General features: G+C 39.6%; 1 protein-coding gene across 2 annotated transcripts in view; it reads right to left on the bottom strand.

Annotated features, from left to right (window-relative positions):
* RMC1 (regulator of MON1-CCZ1) overlaps nucleotides 1-20,068 on the bottom strand; it is a 28,143-nt gene extending 8,075 nt beyond the window's left edge. Inside the window, exons 1-10 of one of the 2 annotated variants that reach the window (XM_050941988.1) lie at nucleotides 19,892-20,068; nucleotides 14,247-14,323; nucleotides 11,607-11,691; nucleotides 10,970-11,026; nucleotides 9,185-9,271; nucleotides 6,700-6,840; nucleotides 5,429-5,532; nucleotides 4,813-4,902; nucleotides 4,622-4,727; nucleotides 1,425-1,536 (exon numbers count right to left, since the gene is read on the bottom strand). In XM_050941988.1, coding sequence (XP_050797945.1) covers nucleotides 1,425-1,536; nucleotides 4,622-4,727; nucleotides 4,813-4,902; nucleotides 5,429-5,532; nucleotides 6,700-6,840; nucleotides 9,185-9,271; nucleotides 10,970-11,026; nucleotides 11,607-11,691; nucleotides 14,247-14,323; nucleotides 19,892-19,990 — 958 coding nt within the window. In that variant the 5' untranslated portion in view covers nucleotides 19,991-20,068. The remainder of the gene's footprint in view (nucleotides 1-1,424; nucleotides 1,537-4,621; nucleotides 4,728-4,812; nucleotides 4,903-5,428; nucleotides 5,533-6,699; nucleotides 6,841-9,184; nucleotides 9,272-10,969; nucleotides 11,027-11,606; nucleotides 11,692-14,246; nucleotides 14,324-19,891) is intronic. The other variant, XM_050941987.1, reaches the window with a different exon arrangement.

Raw genomic sequence — 20,068 nt, 5'->3', positions numbered from 1 at the left:
CACCCTGTGTTGTGTTGAAATCATAACTTGCCACTTAGTGTTGCAAAAAGTCTTTTAACCATATACACTTAAGTAGCTTGTTGCTCTGAGGTAGCTGTATGAACAAGAAGCTACGTATTACTGTTAACTGACTGCAAAATTTGTTGCCTCTTGAGAGGCTCTGTGCTCCTTCTGCCTCCCCACTCATTAGTGTGGGTGTTATGATTTCAACACAACACACAAGTATTCCACAACTCAGTTAAAAACAAACAAAACATGCCATAACTCATCCTAACAATAAAAATAATGCTGCTCAGTTTGCTAGATACTGCATGCAAACACATTACTGTATTTTTTAGTTCCGCAAAACACTGGACAGTGGTTTTTGCATTCTGAAATTAAGCAATCCTGTTTGTTACACAACATTATTTGTGAAGTAGTTACATATATACCCACAAAACACATACACCAGTTGACAAATCACATCTTCCAGAATCACTATTTCCATTGTGACTTCAGAGAAAAGAACAGGCCAGAATTAAACTCTTTGAAGAGGAAGATCCCATCTCAGGCAAAATATATGCAAGAGCCTCTAGTCCAGTCTAACATAGCCACTGTGCGCTAGCTACACTGCTTGTAGAATCGTAACTCTGGTGCTACTCTATCTGACACAGGGGTGAGCATCCCAGTGCAGGAAGGATCTTCAGGTGGTGCAGAGTTTGTGCAAGTAGATGTTTCTATTCCACCCATGGCTAGTGTAAGGGGCCTGGATATTGCTATGCTGTGTTGATCCTCTGCCATGGTTTCAGCACCTGGGGGCTGTTGGCAACTACAGTATTTACATTAACCCTCAGGTTGCTCTAATGTATGCCTAGGGACCACCCCTGCTACACACAGCAGCTCCAGAATTGGGGGAGTGCAAAGGTGTGCTTTACACCACCATAGCGGTATGGTAGGAGACACACTGTTAAAGTAACAAGTCAGTACTTTAATTTTATATACATGAACATTTCACTGGCACTGAACACAACTCCCACACCCCACTTAAATTTTACCTCAAGGTATGATGGTAGGTGAATAAGTATCTATTTTAAGGAGTAACGGTTACTTTTGTGCATTTTAAATCACAGCGTAAGCATAAGAGGAGAGAAGGGTGATCCAGTGATTAGGACGTTCAGCTGGGGCTCAGAAGACGGAGTTCAAGTCCTTGCATTGCCATAGACGTCCTGAGTGACTCTGGACAAATCACTTACCCTCTGTGCCTTGTACCCCGCCGCCACCTACTAAGATGGGGAATAATAGCACTTCCCTACCTCACAGGTGTTGTGAGGAAAAATACATTGAAGACTATGAGGCACTTAGATACTATGCTGATTGGGGTTGTATATGTACCTAGGATTGAAAAACATGTTCACTGTGTTTAAGTGCCATGTAATAAATTTTACCTGCCACAGGGATCTGATAAGGCTGTATTGATCGAGCTGGAAGAACAAGCTGATGAAGGGTAACGGTCCCATCAAATTCTCCTTTTAGTTTGATATCAAATATTACAGATGTCTAAAATTGAAAAGACAGTGCCCCTCATTTTTCATGTCCATGAGAAGATATTCACCAATTACAAGAGCACATCTAGTTATTCATGTTCAAATGCTTTTGCATTTATTTCATCCTCTGCTCTTATAATAATTAAATCATGTTACTTCACTTGGTTTATAGGTTTTTCAAAATTATCAGAAGTATATTTTCCTCAAAATTATTACAGACTCATGTAATGTCTCAAGACTTCCACAAACTTTAAAGCCAGGTTTGAAAGTTGTTAATATTAGCTAAAAAACACAGATGGTGTGATTTTACCACAAGTACAGTGTCTTCTCTGTGGGAGACCTATATTAGAGAGATCTCACACTTTGCATTACAGGGACTCCATAGCAACTTTAAAATCAATGGCATGTAACCTATTCACATTGTGCATTGTCTTCTGCATGTGTACACCAGCACTTGCTGCTTGACCCAGTTAGTACTGGAGAATAAACATATCTTACAAAATGTTAAATTAACATACAGCACTAAAACTACAATTAAAAACTCTGCTCTGCAACATCTACTAATGGGGCACATTATTCAAACTCTTTTAAGCTGCCTGGAAGGAGTTCATTTAGGAGACAAAAGCCTTTTGTGCAAGTAAAGATCTAGCCACCATCTATGCAGTCCTTCATCACAGACAGATTAACTACTGAGGCGCCAATCTTGCAAGACCTCTGCTTTCAATGGGACTACTATGTGCATAAGATTAAACATTTGCCTAGGAGTTTTTGCAGGACTGGGGCATATCTTATTAAAAGTTAGCCTCAATGCAACATTAAGGTTGGGAAGTCAGACACTCAAGTGCCAGGAAGTTCCCAGTGTTAAGAATTTAATGTTCAACCTTAACTCAGGCCCCTTTTGCAGATGCCTTAAAACAGCAGTTTTCAAACTTTTTTTCTGAGGACCCAGTTGAAGAAAATTGTTGATGCCTGCAACCTATTGGAGCTGGGGATGAGGGGGTTGGGGTGTGGGAAGGGACTCTGGGCTGGGGCAGGAGGTTGGGTGCAGAAGGGGGTCAGGGCTCTGGGGGTGCAGGATCTGGGGTGGGGCTGGGGAGGAGGGGTTTGGGGTGCAGGAAGGGGTTCTGGGCTGGGGGGGAGGGCTCAGAGCTGGGGCAGGGGATTGGGACACGGGCTTACCTCCGGCAGCTCCTGGTCAGTGGCACAGCCGGGGTGCAGAGGCAGGATTTCCGTCTGTCCTGGCACCGCAGACCACGCTGTGCCCCAGAAGCAGCCAGCAGCAGGTCTGGCTCATAGGTGGAGGAGTGCAAGTGGCTCCAAGCAGCACTCGCCTGCAGGCACCACCCCACCAGCCAATGGGAATGTGCAGCCAGTGCTCAAGCAGTGCGCGGAGCCCCATGGCCCCCATGCCTAGAAGCTGGACCTGCTGCTGGCCCCTTCCAGGACACAGCATGGTGTCAGAACAGGTAGGCACTAGCCTGCCTTAGCTGGGCAGCAACGCCGACGGGACTTTTAACCTCCCAGTCAGCGGTACTGACCAGAGCTGCTAGCGTCCATGGGTGCTGAGCAAAACAACCCAGTGCCTTACATGCCGCGACCCAGTACTGGGTCGCGACCTAAACTTTTAAAAACACTGCCTTAAAAGACTAATTCTCTCTACTTCAGTCAAATACTATGAAGTAATTAAAAAACCTACATTAGTATCAATGTCTTTTGGTTTATTTTAGGATCACAAAGCTAATGCTCAAAAAATTCAAGGAGCAGTTAAGGCTCCAACGTTAAGCATATTGCACATCCTGTATATTTTATAGCATGTATTTTATGCTAAACAGTACTGAAACTGTGTTTCAATGAGACATTTACAACTTCGCATGTAAATTGTTCCAGCAACTGTCAGAGCAGCAGCAGCCTGGTCAAGCTTCCAGATCTTGTCAGTGAGAATGTACAGTGATGATGAAGGCAGGGGCAGGATTTTATTAGGCTTTGGGGCAAGTATATCACTTTGCTTCTCATCACAAGCAACCTTCAATTGTTTTTCCTCCCAAAACCAAGCAAGGTGTGTAATGAGGACTATGGGAGAGATTTTCAAGGCACAAAGGGCAGTTTGGCACCAACTCCTGTTCAGTGGGAGGTGGCCATCTAATTGCCCTTTGATAATCTTCTCCTGTACATCCATGGGGAGTTTTAAACCTCAGCAATTTTTGCTACAGCTTTGTAGAAAAGGTGTGTTTTTAATCAAACACAACAGGGAAGTAGTTTTGCCATCCTTCTATAACTCAAAAATATACGGAAAGATTTTGCTCAAATTTTCCTCAAAAATAAGCATGACTTTTGAAGCAAGAGGTAGGAAAACTGCCTCCAAAAAGGTGAACCTTTTGGAGAGTTAAGACCATGAAAATGACAGGGTTCTAAAATAGTAGGCATTACTTTACATCCACTATACTACAAAATAAAATTTGTTATACTGGCTTAGTTGCATCCTATAAACACATGCCCCTGGCCCAAAACAGAGAGATGGAAAAGTTCTTTTGTACACATTTTACCCAAAAAAAAAAAAAAAAAAAAAAAAAAAAAAAAATTAGTTTGTACTATTATTTTCTCCCCATACGTGGCTTTTTAAAATCTGTTTGAGACTTAAAAATCAACATCAGTTTCTAGCTGCAACCATTTGAGTTATTAGAATACAAAGTTTCTAATCATTAGAGGGAGACAGGGCTTTCAATGGCTGAACCAGCTTTGCTCCAGCTGTAGATATAGAAACCTTTAGGCTGAGAGAAGCAGATAGTTTCATGCCCCCTAACATTTTTTATTTTTATTTTTTTTGGAGAGAGAGAAAAAGAGAGAGAGAAATGAGAAACTGAAAAGAAGATAGATCTGAATTATGATTTTCATTCTAACGCATTACAATTAGGAGTGGGATTTTTCCCCTGTAAATTACAAATTTGGACCCTGATCCTGAAAACACTGACACACATCCTTAGCTTTACTTGGAAAGACTAAGCACATGCAAAAGTATTTGAAGGAACAGACCCATTGCCTCCAGAAAATCTAGCACAAACTTTAAAGACAAGGTATAAATAATTGTAGGCAGATCATACCTCAGTGTCCTGATGATGAACTACCACCAAGTTATCTACAACATTCAATGCAAACTTCCCTGTCCTGTTCAACTTTAATATATGCATCTTCTTACAAGAGCTTTCCCTATGAAAACATGAACATCAGAGATAAGAGGCATTGATCAGCAAGGTCATTTATATCTAAAAATAAAAACCAAAATACAATTTACCTTGGTAAATGATAAAGGACAACTTCTGCTCCGGCACTATTGGAAGTCCTTGAATGATGCCTCAGATAGAGAACATAAAGCTGCCCATATCTAACAAAACAACATGATTAAAATGTTATTCTTCAAATAAATGAATATACTACCAGAAAAATTGCACCTAGGAGACCCTTTCTGCAATGAAGACAGCAAGTTATCCTCTTACTGCAGTGTCTGACCAGTCTGCCATGGTCACATTGCCTCCCTCTCACATACAAATAAGTAGGTTGCTTACAGAATCTAAATTAGGTGACAAATATCTATCATTCAGGCCAGCTCTGTCCATACAAGATTATTCTCTATTGTACATTTACCAGCCTTTTGTAATGTTTAGTTTTACATCTCTCAAGTGACAGAGACTCATCCACTTCCTAATCAGTTAAATCCTTTTATAAGATTTCTTTATGCTCCTTTACATTCAGTCCAGTACCAAGCACTTTAACAATACTTTATTATAAGATAAAAAGCAGACAAGCCATTTTACCATGACTGGACTGTACTCTCCTCTCTGGACCTCCACTACAAAAGCTGTCAATACCCTTTAAATGAAGGAAAAGACTGATTATTCAGTGGTACGTACATTGTAGCCATAGCAATATCTCTTTCAGAAAGGCTGAGTTTGGAGGACTTGGGTGCTGCAGGCAACTCAATTTCAAACTTTGATAATTTTGACATTGTTCCTCCCTGTTTTAAAAAAAAAAAGTTTCAGCCTGTCAGGTCTAATTTAGAAAAAAAATTTCTTCTTCCCTTTCTATGAAGGCCTGTGATATGAATGGCACCCACTAGTTGTGAAAAGGGGCAATACCGTTCCAAAAAGAAGAGAAGGCTTTTGAACAATCAACTCATTTATTTACTACTATTTGTAGTGTAGCCCCATCCCTGTTTTGGTAGGCACTGTATGAACAGCAGAGTTATTACTTTAACATTCTACTGCGCCAGTTTCAGTGAATGAGATCTCAGGCTTCCCTTTCAGATTAATTAAACTAATACAAGAATCTACAGTCAAACCCATTTACAGTTGAGTCTGGAATTCGAGACCAGAATGGCCTGATTTTCAGAGGAGCTGACCACCCAGTAGGCACTCAGCCTCTTTGGGGTGGGGGTAGAAGCCTTACATCGATCATGGAAACTTTTTTTTTTTTTTTTTTTAAAACAACTGATCTCTCCTGAAAAATTTATTTCAAATTTTGTATCTTCAAAGGTCTCTTGAGGAAGTTATAACAATATTAACATTTTAACTGAAAAAGTTGAAAAAATTCAGTGGGTACCTATTAGCCACCAAGCTCCTTGGCAAGACCCTGATCAGAAGCCCATGCCTTCACCCCACAATCTGCTGGGAAGATGTCAAGACTCTTGGCACAATTCAGAAACTGAAGGCTTAAGTTACTACAAGTTGCTACTGGGGTTGGATTTTAGAGTTGTGTTTAAATGTATTTTACTGAAAGCGTAATTTCTGGAAAGATAATTCTTTTGCCAAGTCACTCGGCCACCAAAATGTATGTATCATGGATTTTGCTTTTGCTGCATTACTCCTCTAATGTCAGCTATCCAGCATCATCTTGACTCACCTCCCCATGAAAGCAGATCTATCTAGTGTTAGAGTGTCTCCCAAGGATTTACAAACAGAAAACTTTTCCTTCTCTACTCATAGAGAGAAAGACTGGCATGTAGGTTTTCATTTTGTCTGCTTTTTTGTTTGTATGAACAATGAGGGACCCATTACACATCTAGGAGGAAACTACAAATAGAAAAGACCAATGGGGGATGAAGGGGAAGGAAAGAGGGAGCAGACAGTCACCTGAAAAACCCAATGTATCAAACAAAACTTAAGATTGGGAATGTGTCCCTTACCTTGAAATAGAATGGCTGAAGGACATTGCCAAGGACTGTAGTCGAAAGCAGAATGACAGAACTCTCCGGGCAATACATGTACCAGTTTACATTGATATTCTGATTTTTCACCAGTTTCAAACTTCGCTTCTCTGGTAATACCTGGAGACATAAGGTAATAGCACCTTTACTATTCCAGTAGCGGCTAGCAGCCACACCGTGCTAGGTGCCCTACCAGGATGGATAAATATAGATGATTTTTTAAATAAAAATAGATTTAAATACATTTTTCTTTTTGAAAATAAATCTTGTTCAATTTTAAATTATGATACCCTATGTTAAAGCCTAAGCTTATTATCTATTAAAAAAATTTATTTAAATAAATATGCAGTATCAAATGAGCCCTCCTCAAATTTTAAGGCATTAAAGGGTGATGTTTATTCAGTTATATACAGCATCAGGCGGAAAGTATCTTAACCTTTTCAGGTCACCTCAACATTTACAAATGTGACAATGTCACATACTGCATTAAGTAAGTATCTATATTATTTTCAGTCTTTAAAATGCAGCAAATACTAATGTTTACATTTTTCCTAATGCAAATACTTTCAGTTTCTGTTGCGCAAAAAGCTTTTGTCTTAATTTCTTTTGGTTTCAGTTTAGTCAGCAAGTGCAGAGAAACTATCTTCATTTGGACTAGTTCAAAGTTCAGAAACTGGGAGTTGGAAAAAAGCAGAAAAGCTTATCCATATCTAAGCTATGGATAAAAAATACAGTTGGGAGAGGATGAGACATACCTGTTCTAAACACTTTTAAGGACCTCAGTGTGGCCAGATGTTCAAACACCTTTAAGCCCCTAACGATTCGGATAGGAGCCTAGTGGAATTTTCAGAAGTGCCTAAGCAGGTTAGGTGCCTATCTCCCATGGTGTTCAGGTGCTTTGGAAAAACCCATTAAGCACATATCTGTATCTTTAGGCTCCTAAATACTTTGAAAATCTGTCCCATGATGACTAGAAACAATCTGTCAATTCACTAACTTAAGTTAGTGCTTTATTTGTTTAATAAATCAGTTTTCAATGCAAAACGCGTTTTGATAAGCTTATTTTTCTTATGTATCTAGCACATTTAAGGTAGTTTTATTTAATAAAAGCAAATTTTACAATATTGCTTTTGTGCATTTTTAATGTAATTCAAATTTCCATCCAAATACAGCTTAACACAAATGAGTGAAAAAACTAGCGTATCATTTGCTATTTTTTAACATAAAAGATGTAAAAAGTATGAATCAGAATAAAATGTATGTTAAGCTATATAATTATTTAAATAAATGCCTACACATATAGTATATGCTCCTGGTTACCAAATACCACCAGCCAATTTAGTGGAAAGACTATAGTTAGTAGCAAATCAATAGTTTTAACGGTTATACCAATCAATGAGAATGAACCTCTCTTTAGGAAAATAACTAAGTAGTATAAATACAAAATAAGAGTAAAATCAATTATTTAAATCAAGATTCCCTGCTTGCGGATTTAAATCATTAATATCACTGATTTTAATCAATCCACCTCATGTGGTACATACAGAAGTCAGTCCCTACTCCAAAATTCTTATGATAGTGGGCTGTGATCCTACAGCTTGCTTCACTTGGGTAGACTCGTGGTACATGTGGGACCTCACTGAAGTCAAGTGAGAAACAACAGATGATTTAGTTCTGCAGTCCAATGTGCACAAGTTTATGGTATGGGTTTTTGATTTTTTTTTTTTTTTTAAATTCAACCACTGCCTTATCACTTGCTCCACATGATCAACATACTCCAGTAGTATTTTCAGAAAACATTCACCTAATCACCAGCAAGAGGAATGTTTATCCAGTAGCTCACTCCAACAGCACACCAGTTAAATACAAAAGCCTGAGGAGAACTCAGCAGTTAAGGAATTAGGACAAGATGGGAGGGAGATGGTATATGGAACATGTTAGGGATAGGCAGGTGTGACATGGTCTTTGCAGATGGGCATTAACTCTGTTAAACTTAGTACTGAATTCATGACTCAAAAATATTGCAGCTTTATTTTGCACGAAGTAAATAAATATTTCAAATTTGTTAATATTTATATTAATTTTACTAGAATTAAAGATGTTTAGCAAGAGTTGCTAAACAGATTAATTAAATCCATCTCACTCGAGTACATTTTCCAGTAATAGCATGAATAGGTTGTTGTGATAGTAAAACTATAACATATACAATGTCCAAAAAAAATTGCATTTAACTCTCTAAAAGCAAAATCATCAAAAAATTCTCCAGGATAAAACATTAACTTTTTCCTTATCTGTAGCTGTCAATTTCCTTGTATAATCATACTAAGCAGTTCAAGGCTAGAACTAAGAAGTTCAGAGCCAGGGACTGCAAGATAATTAAGAGATTTGACCTCTAAGCAACAATAAAATGTAACTCTGAAATTTCCAAATATACACATTTTTACAAGACAATTATTTGGATTACCTGATAGAATTCAATTCCTTGATCTGTTATGAAGACAATTTCTGTAGAACTTGTCCAGCAAAATCCTAAAATGTTGGCATTCTTGGTCTTTTATTAAAAGAAGATATAAACAGATTTTAGTAGAAAATTATTAACTATCTGTATAAACAAGTAAAATTTTAGTGAAGAATCTGGGAACTTGCATCTACCTTAGTATATTTCAGCTTTGGTTTGCCAGGTAGACCCATTATTGGTATAACTGCAAGAAGTACTGCCATGCAGGGTACCAAATCATAACAATATGTCTTTATTTTATGACCTTCAGTCTGGGACCTTTCACAAGTACTACCTGAAATATTTCTTCAGCCTATCTGTTGGTATTTGCACCCATTCTCTTGCACAGTCACAGAATAATACATGCATTATTATTATTATAACTATCCACTGACATGTCATGCTGAGCCATTCTTTCATTGTTATTATTGGAAAGCTATTGTGAAGAGATGGTCTTACATTTATAAAAGGTACTAAAATCCTCTTTTTGGTTAAAAAAAAAAATCCATAAAATGGATTTAAAAAAAAAAAAAAAAAAAAAGCATGCTTATGCTGTCCTCTTTCCTCACAACCCTGACTGCGGGACAAACTGTAGGAGAGCATGCAATTCAGCTTCCATGTCCAATAGAGCCAAACATAGTAGTGGTCTGGGTAATATGGATAACAGTTCCTAAAAGCCCAGATTGAGACACCCACCCTAACTCCCCCTTCATTTCACATTAATTATTTGATTACAGTGCTAAAGTAGTCTGGATTCATTAGCGACTTAGCATTACCAATACCCGAGCAATTTCCCGTTTCCAGTTCCCTGAGCTTGGCTCCAAAAAGGGCTGGAAATACAACTCTACCTCGATATAATGCTGTCCTTGGGAGCTAAAAAAATCTTACCATGTTATAGGTGAAACCGTGTTATGATCCGCCAGAGTGCGCAGCCTGCCCCCCCTGGAGCACTGCTTTATCGCGTTATATCCGAATTTGTGTTATATCGGGTGGCGTTATATCGAGGTAGAGGTGTATTGTGGAAGAAGCACATGTCGCCGCTCAGGGGACAACTAGTGCAAGTTCTGAAACAACTGCTTGTAAGAGCTAACATATTCAACCATAATAATTATAAAATGTTACCAGTTTGAGTCATATTTTCACAGCCATTAACTATTCTACCAAAAGCTATCAAATACTTCCATTAGAATCAAAGTGCAGAGGGAAGCACTAAATAGAAAGAGAAATTGTATTTTGGGGCAGTCAAACAGGAAATGCGGATCCAACTCTGCCAGGTGCTGAGCATCCTCTATTCCCACTGATGTCAAAGCTAAGGGGCAGTACACGGTCCTGTGGAGTAACCCACCCTAGGGAAGTATAGTCCTTTCATTTCCTCTAGCAGCTGGTTCACAAAGTTTACGGCTTTTTGTTGCTTTCTGCTAAGGGATCTAGGGCCTGCTCCAATGTTCACTGAAGTCAATGGGAGTCTCTCTCATTAGTCCTGTAGATCAAGCAATAGAGGGTTCATGCTTTTGGCGCTGAAGGTCTCCAAGTCATGCTCACTGGCAGCCCACACAAGGTTTCGTTACATATGCAGATAAAATGTACTAGGGAACTAACTTCTGTATCTCAGATGCTACTGATAACAGAATCCGGGAGCACACTTCACTCATGTCACTATTCATGTGCATCAGTGGTCCAGAGAATCTATACAAAACAGCCAGCTTCGTATTAGCACTTCACTTAAACTGAAGAAGTGAATTCACAACATACCTTGCATTCCTGTGTATATTCTAGTTGAGGGCTGTCTGGAATAAAGTTCAAAAAGTCCTGAAATAAGTAACATTAGAACATTAGCAACTATGAAGCACTGAATTTGATGAGCACAAAACAGGAGATGAGTAAATTTACCATCTCTGCCTATTTTGGATTAGATATACTAGTGAAAAACATTACAATGCTTCTTTTCCACTTGGAGAAATAATCCTGTCTCCTAGCTAATTTTTCATGGGAAGAAATCAATTTTCACTAAGAGTTTACACTTTTAAGACTAAATCATTCCTTCAACAGGAGAAAAAAAAAAGTCTGAGAAGAGCTAGGAAATAAATTTCAATTCAGAATGGTCAGACACTCATCCTGAAGGGGTTGTACCTCACAGATTGGACAGCAAGAGCGACTATTTGGATTCACAGATGTCATCAGGTCTTCAGAAAAAAGAACAGCTTTTTGTGCATCAGAGAGTGAGGATGATGACCTCTCCTGGCTCAGTCACAGAAGGGATCAGCAAAGTATTACTTTGGTTGTCAGACAGAGGAACTCTTTTAGCTTGTATGGCAGAGACCTGTGTTTTGGGACCTGAAGGGCCTGAGTTCTAGTTCCAGCTTTCTGTGTTTATAGCAAAATTTCTTACCACACTCTTTGAGGTTCTCTGAACAGCCAATATCTTGTTCCCCAAGGAAAACTTGATGCATTTCACTTCCCCTTTGTCTTCCATTCTACACATACAAAAATCAATAGAAGTATATTTCTATCATGTAATCATTTATTACAGAATTTTAACAGCTGCTATTTCTCAAAAAAGAGAACAGATAGGCAAAATGTAAGGCAGACATTTTTGTGTACAACTTACAAGAGTTGCCAGACAAATACAAGGTCCAACACCAATGCATCAAGATACAACAGGCAGTATATTCCTGAAGAATTACTGAATGGATCAAGTCTATTATGGAGTTACAAATGATTATAGCAACGCACAAGATCCAATAGCTTCCAAGAAATGCTTTGCCTTGACTGTCTTATTGCTACTATGAAATGGAATTAAAGGAAGAATTATGAACTTTGCTCATATTCTAATTTTAACTGAATGCATGACAGAAAACTATTGCCCAATATAACGTAAAAAACAGAATGCTCACTTTGTGCCTAATTGTGCAAAGGTGCTGAATACTCTCAATGTCAGTGACACTGCAGGACTAGTAACTTTGCCTCTGTGTTCTAAAACTATTTACTAATTGGCAAGATAGATTGCTAAGCACTTGCAGACCTGCACTCAGATACTTGTGGATCCTGAAATTAGTGTAAAAGGGCACAGCCACACTTGGGGGGGGGGGGAGAGAGAGAGATATTTTTATCACGTTAACTAACAAGCAGAAAAATCTTAGTGGGGACAAAGCCCTTGTAATTTTAACATGTGTCAGCAAGTCAAGGTAAACACTAGGGGAGAGACAGTCAACTGAGAGAGATAGATTGTGGTTCCAATCTACAATGCACTGAGGACTTCCTGGAATTTGCCGCACACCTGTAAATCCCATTGATGTCAGAACTGAAGGCACTCATGGCATTGAAAGATAGTGCCCCCGTGTACTAGTGCTTACCCTGATCTGCTAACATGTGTTAGATGTACAATTATCTTGTTCACACTAGGATTTTATCATAGAATCACAGAACTGTAGGACTGCAAGGGATCTCAATAGGTCATCTAGTCCAGTTCCCTGCACTCAAGGCGGGACTAACTAATAACTAGACTATTCCTGACAAGTATAACTTATTTCCAAAAAACATCCAATGACAGAGATTCCACAACCTCCCTAGGCAATTTGTTCCAGTTCTTAACTACCCTGAGAGTTAGAAGTTTTTCCTAACGACCAACCTAAACCTCTCTTGCTGCAATTTAAGCCCACTGCTTCTTGTCCTAGCCTCAGATATGAAGAAGAACAATTTTTCATTCTCCTTCTTTATATACTTAAAAGTCTGTCCCCCTTCAGTTTCCTCCTCGCCACATTAAACAAACCCAGTTTTTTCAATCTTTCTCCATGGGTCATGTCTTCTAGACCTTTAATCACTTTTACGCTCTCTGGACTTTCTCCAATTTGTCCACATCTTTCCTGAAATGCAGCACCCAGAATTGGACGCAATACTCCACTTGAGGCCTTATCAGTGTGGAGTAGAGTGGAAGAATTACTTCTTGTGTCTTTCTTACAACACTCCTGTTGATGTTTGCTTTTTTTTTTTTTTTTTTTAAACAACACTGTGAGACCGTTGAGTCATATTTAGCTTGTGATCCACTATCCACTGATCCACTTCCACAGTACTCTTTCCAGTCATTTCCCATTTTGTATGTGTGCAACTGATTGTTCCTTCCTAAGTGGAGTACTTGGCATTACCCTTATTGAATTTCATCCTATTTACTTCAGACCATTTCTTCAGTTTGTCCAGATCATTTTGAATTTCAATCCTATCCTCCAAGCACTTGCAACCCCTCTCAGCTTGGTATCATCTACAAACTTTATACATTTACTTTTAATGCCATAATTTTAATAATTTATGATGTGTTAATAAAAATATACATTTTTTCCTAATGAATAGGAGGCCAAAAAAGGACAGAGCTTTAATCAGAGATTTTTACAGGTGTTCTTCCACTGATACAGAACAGATAAGTAGTTTCTTTGGGGTACTGTTGCCACACAGGCACATGGACATTTGTGATTCATGGAAGTTTAGAGCACGTTAACAAAAGATGCCATCTATTTTACAGAAATATGAGTTAGATTAGACAAGATACATTAAAATGCAATATCTACATTAAGGAAATATTATGGCTTGAGAATTTAAATGCACAAGTAGGTAAATTCAAAATTATTGTTCCCACACCTGCCATAAATTGGCCCTCATATGTTTTAAGTGCATATGACTGCTAATGTCCAATAATGCCAAATTGTAACTTATGCTAAGTCACACTGTTTGTTTGTTTTAAACTCTTGAGTTCTGGGTTTGTTTGAACTTTCAACCATAATGTAGTATTAACAATTTTCTTCAATGGGGTTTTTTGTTTTTTAAAAAAAACTTCACCACACACGGTAATAAGTATACATAGTTATTATTGAATGAAAATACGTTCTTAAAACAAAGCAACAGTACTTTATGGATGTTGCACCAATATGACAAACTAGAGCACAACCAAGAGACATATACAGTAAAAGATAGCTGCAAAATCACAAATGGTATCCTACAGCAGTACAGAATACAGATGAAAATATCTTGCTGATCATACCTGAATGAAATGGGATTTTTGTCCTCCAAGCCTTTAACAACCACCCCAGTGGCTCCACCAGATCGAACAGCAAAAACCTAAGAGTTAAAATTGCATATTTTTTTTAAAAATGCAATTGAAGACAGCTTCATAGCTACCTCAAATCATATCATGGTCCCAGCAAGCCTTATTTCTGTAAAACTATGCATATGGTTTTCTACCCAAATATAAGGGATGAGCTCTAAAAAGAAAAGCAATTAAAAAAAATTCATCTTATACAGACTAGATAACAGCAGCAATTCTACACTGATTGTGACCATATAGTATAGGGTGTTAGTGCATTTTTGCTTTGGAGACTTAAAATTCATATTTTGATTAGGACACATATCAAAAACTCTAAGTGTAGCTAAATGGCCCAATGCAATTCTTGGATGAACAAACAAGGAAACAGGTATTTGGTATTACCTCTGCCTACAATTTTGGTGAGATCATTACTGGAATATGGTGTCCAGTTCCAGTCTCCACACTGGAAAATGGACGTTGACAAGTGGAGAGGATTCAGAAGAAAGCTACAACAATAATTTGAGATCTAGAAATAAGGAATGCTGGTTTATATATACACTTGCACTGAAAAAGCAAAACATATGATTAAAACAGGTTTGTTATTTTGGTGCAAGTCTGTGTGTGGACAAGTGTAATAAAAAGCTAAATCAACTTTAGCCTCTTTTTCAAAAAATCATACAAACTTTCACCAAAATAAAAAAACACATTTTAATTTATATTTGTGTTTCAGTCCAAGTCTGAGCTCCTTACATCTACTTAGGATGGCCTAAAAATTTCTTTATCTTATCCAACAGAAGACAGAGCGGCAACTCGATCAGGTTGTAGTGTTATCCACTACTTCTGGGTCATTCTGCCCTACAAATAGCTCCAGTGCCTGCCCCTGTTAATGGTCAAAATTTTACTTTACTACTAGAAAAGCTACAACTCCTCATTTTCACATCTGCAGCATGTGCTGAATTGCAGCAACCACATTTAATAACTTCTGCAAACGTGACTTTGCTAAGGCTAAGAAAAGCTAGGCAGAGCAGAGGTGCTAGAGCTGTCCGTCACAGACAAGTACATATGTTCACATTCGGAAGGCTCTCTTTACAATCATAAGGGCAAGCAAGACAGCATAGTGTCCAAGAGAAGTCATATTTGGAAGTAAAGAGTAACCTTAAAAATTACAACTAAAGAAGAATTATATTTTGTTCAACACTCCAGTAAGAGAGACACCAATTAGCATTCAAAGTGATCTTAAGCAACAAGAGGCATTTACTCATAGCATTCCAAGAGATTTAGGTATTTTAAGCACGATATACACGGATATGGAAAAAGGGTAATATAGTCACCGAGAATCTATCTAGGTTCCAAAGAATTCTTGAAAAGTTGTGTCTGTCAAATGGAAAGGAAATCAAATAAGCCCCTATTAAGGTAATAATTAGGGCCCTTCATTTTCTGTTTTTATTTTATTTAGTTTTTCCCAGGAATTTATCAGTGTTTATTACCACAACAACAAAAACAGGTGAAAATCAGTGGAAAAAACAATCATTTTTTCTGGGAAAATATCAGGGTTTATTTTGGTGGATAGAAGGACAGGGGGGAGGGGGAAGGAAGTATTCAGTAGATTAATCCTCAGATTAATGGACGTCAATGTTGTTTACTGCAGAACTAAAACAGAACTCAAAACACAATGCCACATCTGAGGTAACAAAACAATACATCTCTAATCCCCAAATAAAATTTTTCATTTTAACAAAGAGCTTACTGTTGTAGACTTAGAACTATTAGCCTATAAATATTTACATTTAATAATTGGACAACACCATTTGCAGCACATACACTCAACTTCATCTTTTTCGTCTTTTTTTTTTTAAACTTTTGAATACTTCCTTGTGCTCCAAAATGTATTCTTATACAGATTTTCGTTTTCTTCCCATTTTATTGTGTTAGACCTTTAAACCACTATGTGCTAGCAGCTTGAAATGTGTACATGGTAGGCGTCAGATTAATCAGTACATTCAGATGTGCACGGACTTAAAGGCTTGCGTGTGTGCCTGTTTATTTATTGTGTATATCTTCTAGATTAATACGCAGCCTTAATTCAATAGGCAGCTTTGCATATACACACACACTAATGTATTATCGTAATATATTAATGTACTAATGTAGTATCGTAATATATATATCATGCAATGTATTTTGCTAATAAAACAAGTTATTTTTTAATATATTTGAATGATACAAAAGCAGGGTGAAAATCAGAAAAAAAGGAATTAATACTTTTTGTAAAACCCAAGATTTTTTTTTAAATCAGTTTAAACTGAAAAAGGGCTTAGTAATAATGCAGAGATCAAAAACTGTGAAAACTGGAGCACACAATGGAGAACTGTGCATCATCCCAAAGTTTCTTGTACAATTTTTTTTTTTTAAAGTCAGACAATAAGAAGGCTTAATACCTCAAGTACAAGGCCTGAAACAATAAAAAGAGTCACAGCTGAGAAAAAGGAGCCTAACAGTTAACATGTTAACAATAGCACAGGGCTTTGGAGCGGAGCCCGAAGCTGGAGCGCAGAGCAGTAGGTTTGTGCCCGGAGCTGGAGCGGAGCAATTGAAAAATTTGATTGCTCCAAATCCCTGACAACAAATGCTTTACTGATATAGTTATACTGAGAGAACCCACCAGTGTGGATGCACTTTATGCTGATAGAAGGCAGAGTTATGTCAACAGAAAAACTCCATCTCCCATGACATTAGCTACTTAGACAGAAGCACTCTTATCAGCATAGCTGCATTTACACTTAGGGCTTATCTGTACTTGAAATGCTACAGTAGACACTGCAGCACTTCAGTGCAGACACTCATTGCAGCGAGCAGGGGGGTTCTCCTATCAGTGTAGTTAATCAATCTCCCTGAGACACGGCAGGTAGGTTGACCTAGCACTGCCTACACCAGATGTTAAGTTTGCTTAACTATGTCACTCAAGGGTGTGGATTTTTTACACCCTTGAGCAACATAGCAGGGTTGACTTTACTTCTGAGTGTAGATACGGTCTGAGGGGTTTGCTGACAGTTATGTCATCTGGGGGCATGGTTTTCTCACACCCCTGACCAACATAATTATGCTGACTAAACTTGGTCTGACGAAGTGAATATTCACCCATGAAAGCTTATGCTCCAATACGTCTGTTAGTCTATAAGGTGCCACAGGACTCTGTTGCTTTTTACAGATCCAGACTAACACGGCTACCCCTCTGAAACTTGGTAGTGTAAACCCTGGCCATACAGGTAACGTCTAAAGCAGGGGTCAGCAACCTTCCAGAAGTGTGCCAAGTCTTCATTTATTCATTCCAATTTAAAGGTTTTGTGTGCCAGTAATACATTTTAATGTTTTTAGAAGGTCTCTTTCTATAAGTCTGTAATATAGAACTAAATTATTGTAAGTAAAGTAAATAAGGTTTTTAAATGTTTATGAAGCTTCATTTAAAATTAAATTAAAATGCAGAGCCCCCCAGACCGGTGGCCAGGACCTGGGCAGTGTGAGTGCCACTGAAAATCAGCTGGTGTGCCGCCTTCAGCACGTGCCATAGGTTGCCTACCCCTGCTCTAAAGCCTTGGCCACACTTAAAAGTTTTGTTGTGTTAACTAAGCCACCATAACTAAAGCAACAAAATGTCCTAGCATAGATGCAGTTATATCAGTATAAAAGCACTTAGACCAGTGGTTCCCAACCTTTTCGTCTGGCGGGCACCAGACGAAGGACCACTGCGGCGGTGGAGCACCTGCCAAACGGCGGTGACGCCTCTTGAAGACGCCACTTGCCATCGACAAATGATGTCATCGAGAGGCGTCTCTGCCGAAATTCGGGAGCAATGCCTCTCAATGACATCACTTGTTGGCGACAAGCATCGTCATCGAGAGGCGTCCCCACCGAAATGCCACTGAAATTCGACAACATTTCGGCAGGTGCTCTCCCAGGGGCCAGAACGCGGGCACATTAAGATGGTGCCCACGGGCACTGTGTTGGGGACCACTGACTTAGACCTATATAATTTATTCTGGTTCAGCAAAGCAAACTAAGCTATAAAGTGACTTCTATTGGTATAACTGTGTCTAAGATTTTCTACTGGCATATATATATATATATATATATATATATATATTAAAAAAAAACAGTCCACAAACGTTAAAACATAGTTCCTGTTTCTTATAATATTCAGTCTGTAAGTTGCAATTAACTGCTACTGTCATATTTTACCCTATCTAGCAAGACTACTAAATACATTTTATCTAAGGTAATACATTTAACTTTTGATTTTTTCCTTATTGTCAAAAACTAGTTTAAGATTTTTTTTTAAACTAGTCTGATATTAGGATAACCTTTTGTGGCTCTTACCAAAGAAGAGGATGAAGAACTTCTCGCTAGAGATCAAAAGTGAGGTAAAAAAGTACCTGGGACAGAGCACTCACTAAGGAGGATGGGGCACAGGATAGTCATATCGAAAGGTGGATACAAAAATGCTGGTTGCAGTCAGAGGCATATGGAAAATTTAGTGACCACAAAGAGTGGCAGAAACTGGAGACTGAACTTCACCGCTAGAAATTTCTCTTTTAAGTGAAAGCTTAAATTATGTAAAAACTGATCATCTAGATCATCACAGAAACCAGGTGGATGAGGTAATATCTTTTATCTTTTATCAGACCAACTTCTGTTAGTGAGAGAGACAAGCTTTTGAGCTAACACAGAGCTCTTCTTCAAAAACCTTGTCTCTCTAACAAGTTGATCCGATAAAAGATATTACCTCACCGAACATGTCTCTCCAATATCCTAGGACCAACCCGGCTACAACTACACTGCATATCGTAATACCATCCTTATTCACTGGGATAAACTGCCTAGTCACCACAGGGGAGTGAGCTTCTCCACGCAGGGGCCATTGTTACTAAGCCTTTACTCTGAAGTTAGCCCTCAAATTATAAATCAAGGGGCGTGATGGAGGAGCAGCAGCGGCCCCAGAACTCTGAGCCCAGAGCACCAGTTAGATCTCCCGGGCGTGACTCCGCATCTGCCGCCACCTAGGGCTGTCCTGTCTCCAGTGCCACAGCGGAGGGGGCAGCTCTCTATTTCCAGCAGAAGAACAGTTCGGGGAAGATTAGCACCAAGGCCACCACCTGGGCGCCAGGTGAGAAATCCAACGCGCCGCTTCGCTGAGGGCGGGCGTGGAGATCTCGAGGAGGAGGAGGAGGAGGGACCCCACGCTCGCTTCGCCACAAGCCCCCCCTCAGTACGAGCTGTGCCCAGGCAGCGCTGACTCGGGCCTTGCCGTGACGGGTTTGCAAGGCGGGGGCTGCAGCCGGCGCTTTCCCGACCCCGCTCACAGGAGCGGGCAGGATTTTTCAGCCGTCTCTCCACAGCGGCGATGGCGGGCGAAGCACCCGCGGCCCAACCAGCCTCGCACCGGACAAGCCCAGGCACCACCCCCGCCGCAATGGCCACAGGGCCGGGGAGGTGCGAGGGCGGTGCCGCCTGCCTTGGCGAGGGCAGAGGAGCGGGCCCCGGCGGGCTAGTCCCACAGGCGGGTCTTTGCCCCGGCGGGGTGGGGGGAGGGCCCCCCGGTCTCGCACCTGCTTATTGGCCTCATCGAAGAAGACGCAGTTGACGGGATTCGCCTTCTCGAACTGCACGGGCCGCGCGCACAGCGCCAGGTAGCAGCCGCGGCTCATGGCGGCGCGAGCAGCCCGACCGGCGGCCTCCGCGGATCCGAGTTCGGCCGCGCGCCCGCTTCCTGCTCACTCTCCCCC

Source organism: Gopherus flavomarginatus, chromosome 2 (genome assembly GCF_025201925.1).
Source record: "Gopherus flavomarginatus isolate rGopFla2 chromosome 2, rGopFla2.mat.asm, whole genome shotgun sequence".
In the NCBI taxonomy this organism is placed as follows: Eukaryota; Metazoa; Chordata; order Testudines; family Testudinidae; genus Gopherus; species Gopherus flavomarginatus.
This window is presented reverse-complemented; position numbering and strand designations above follow the sequence as displayed.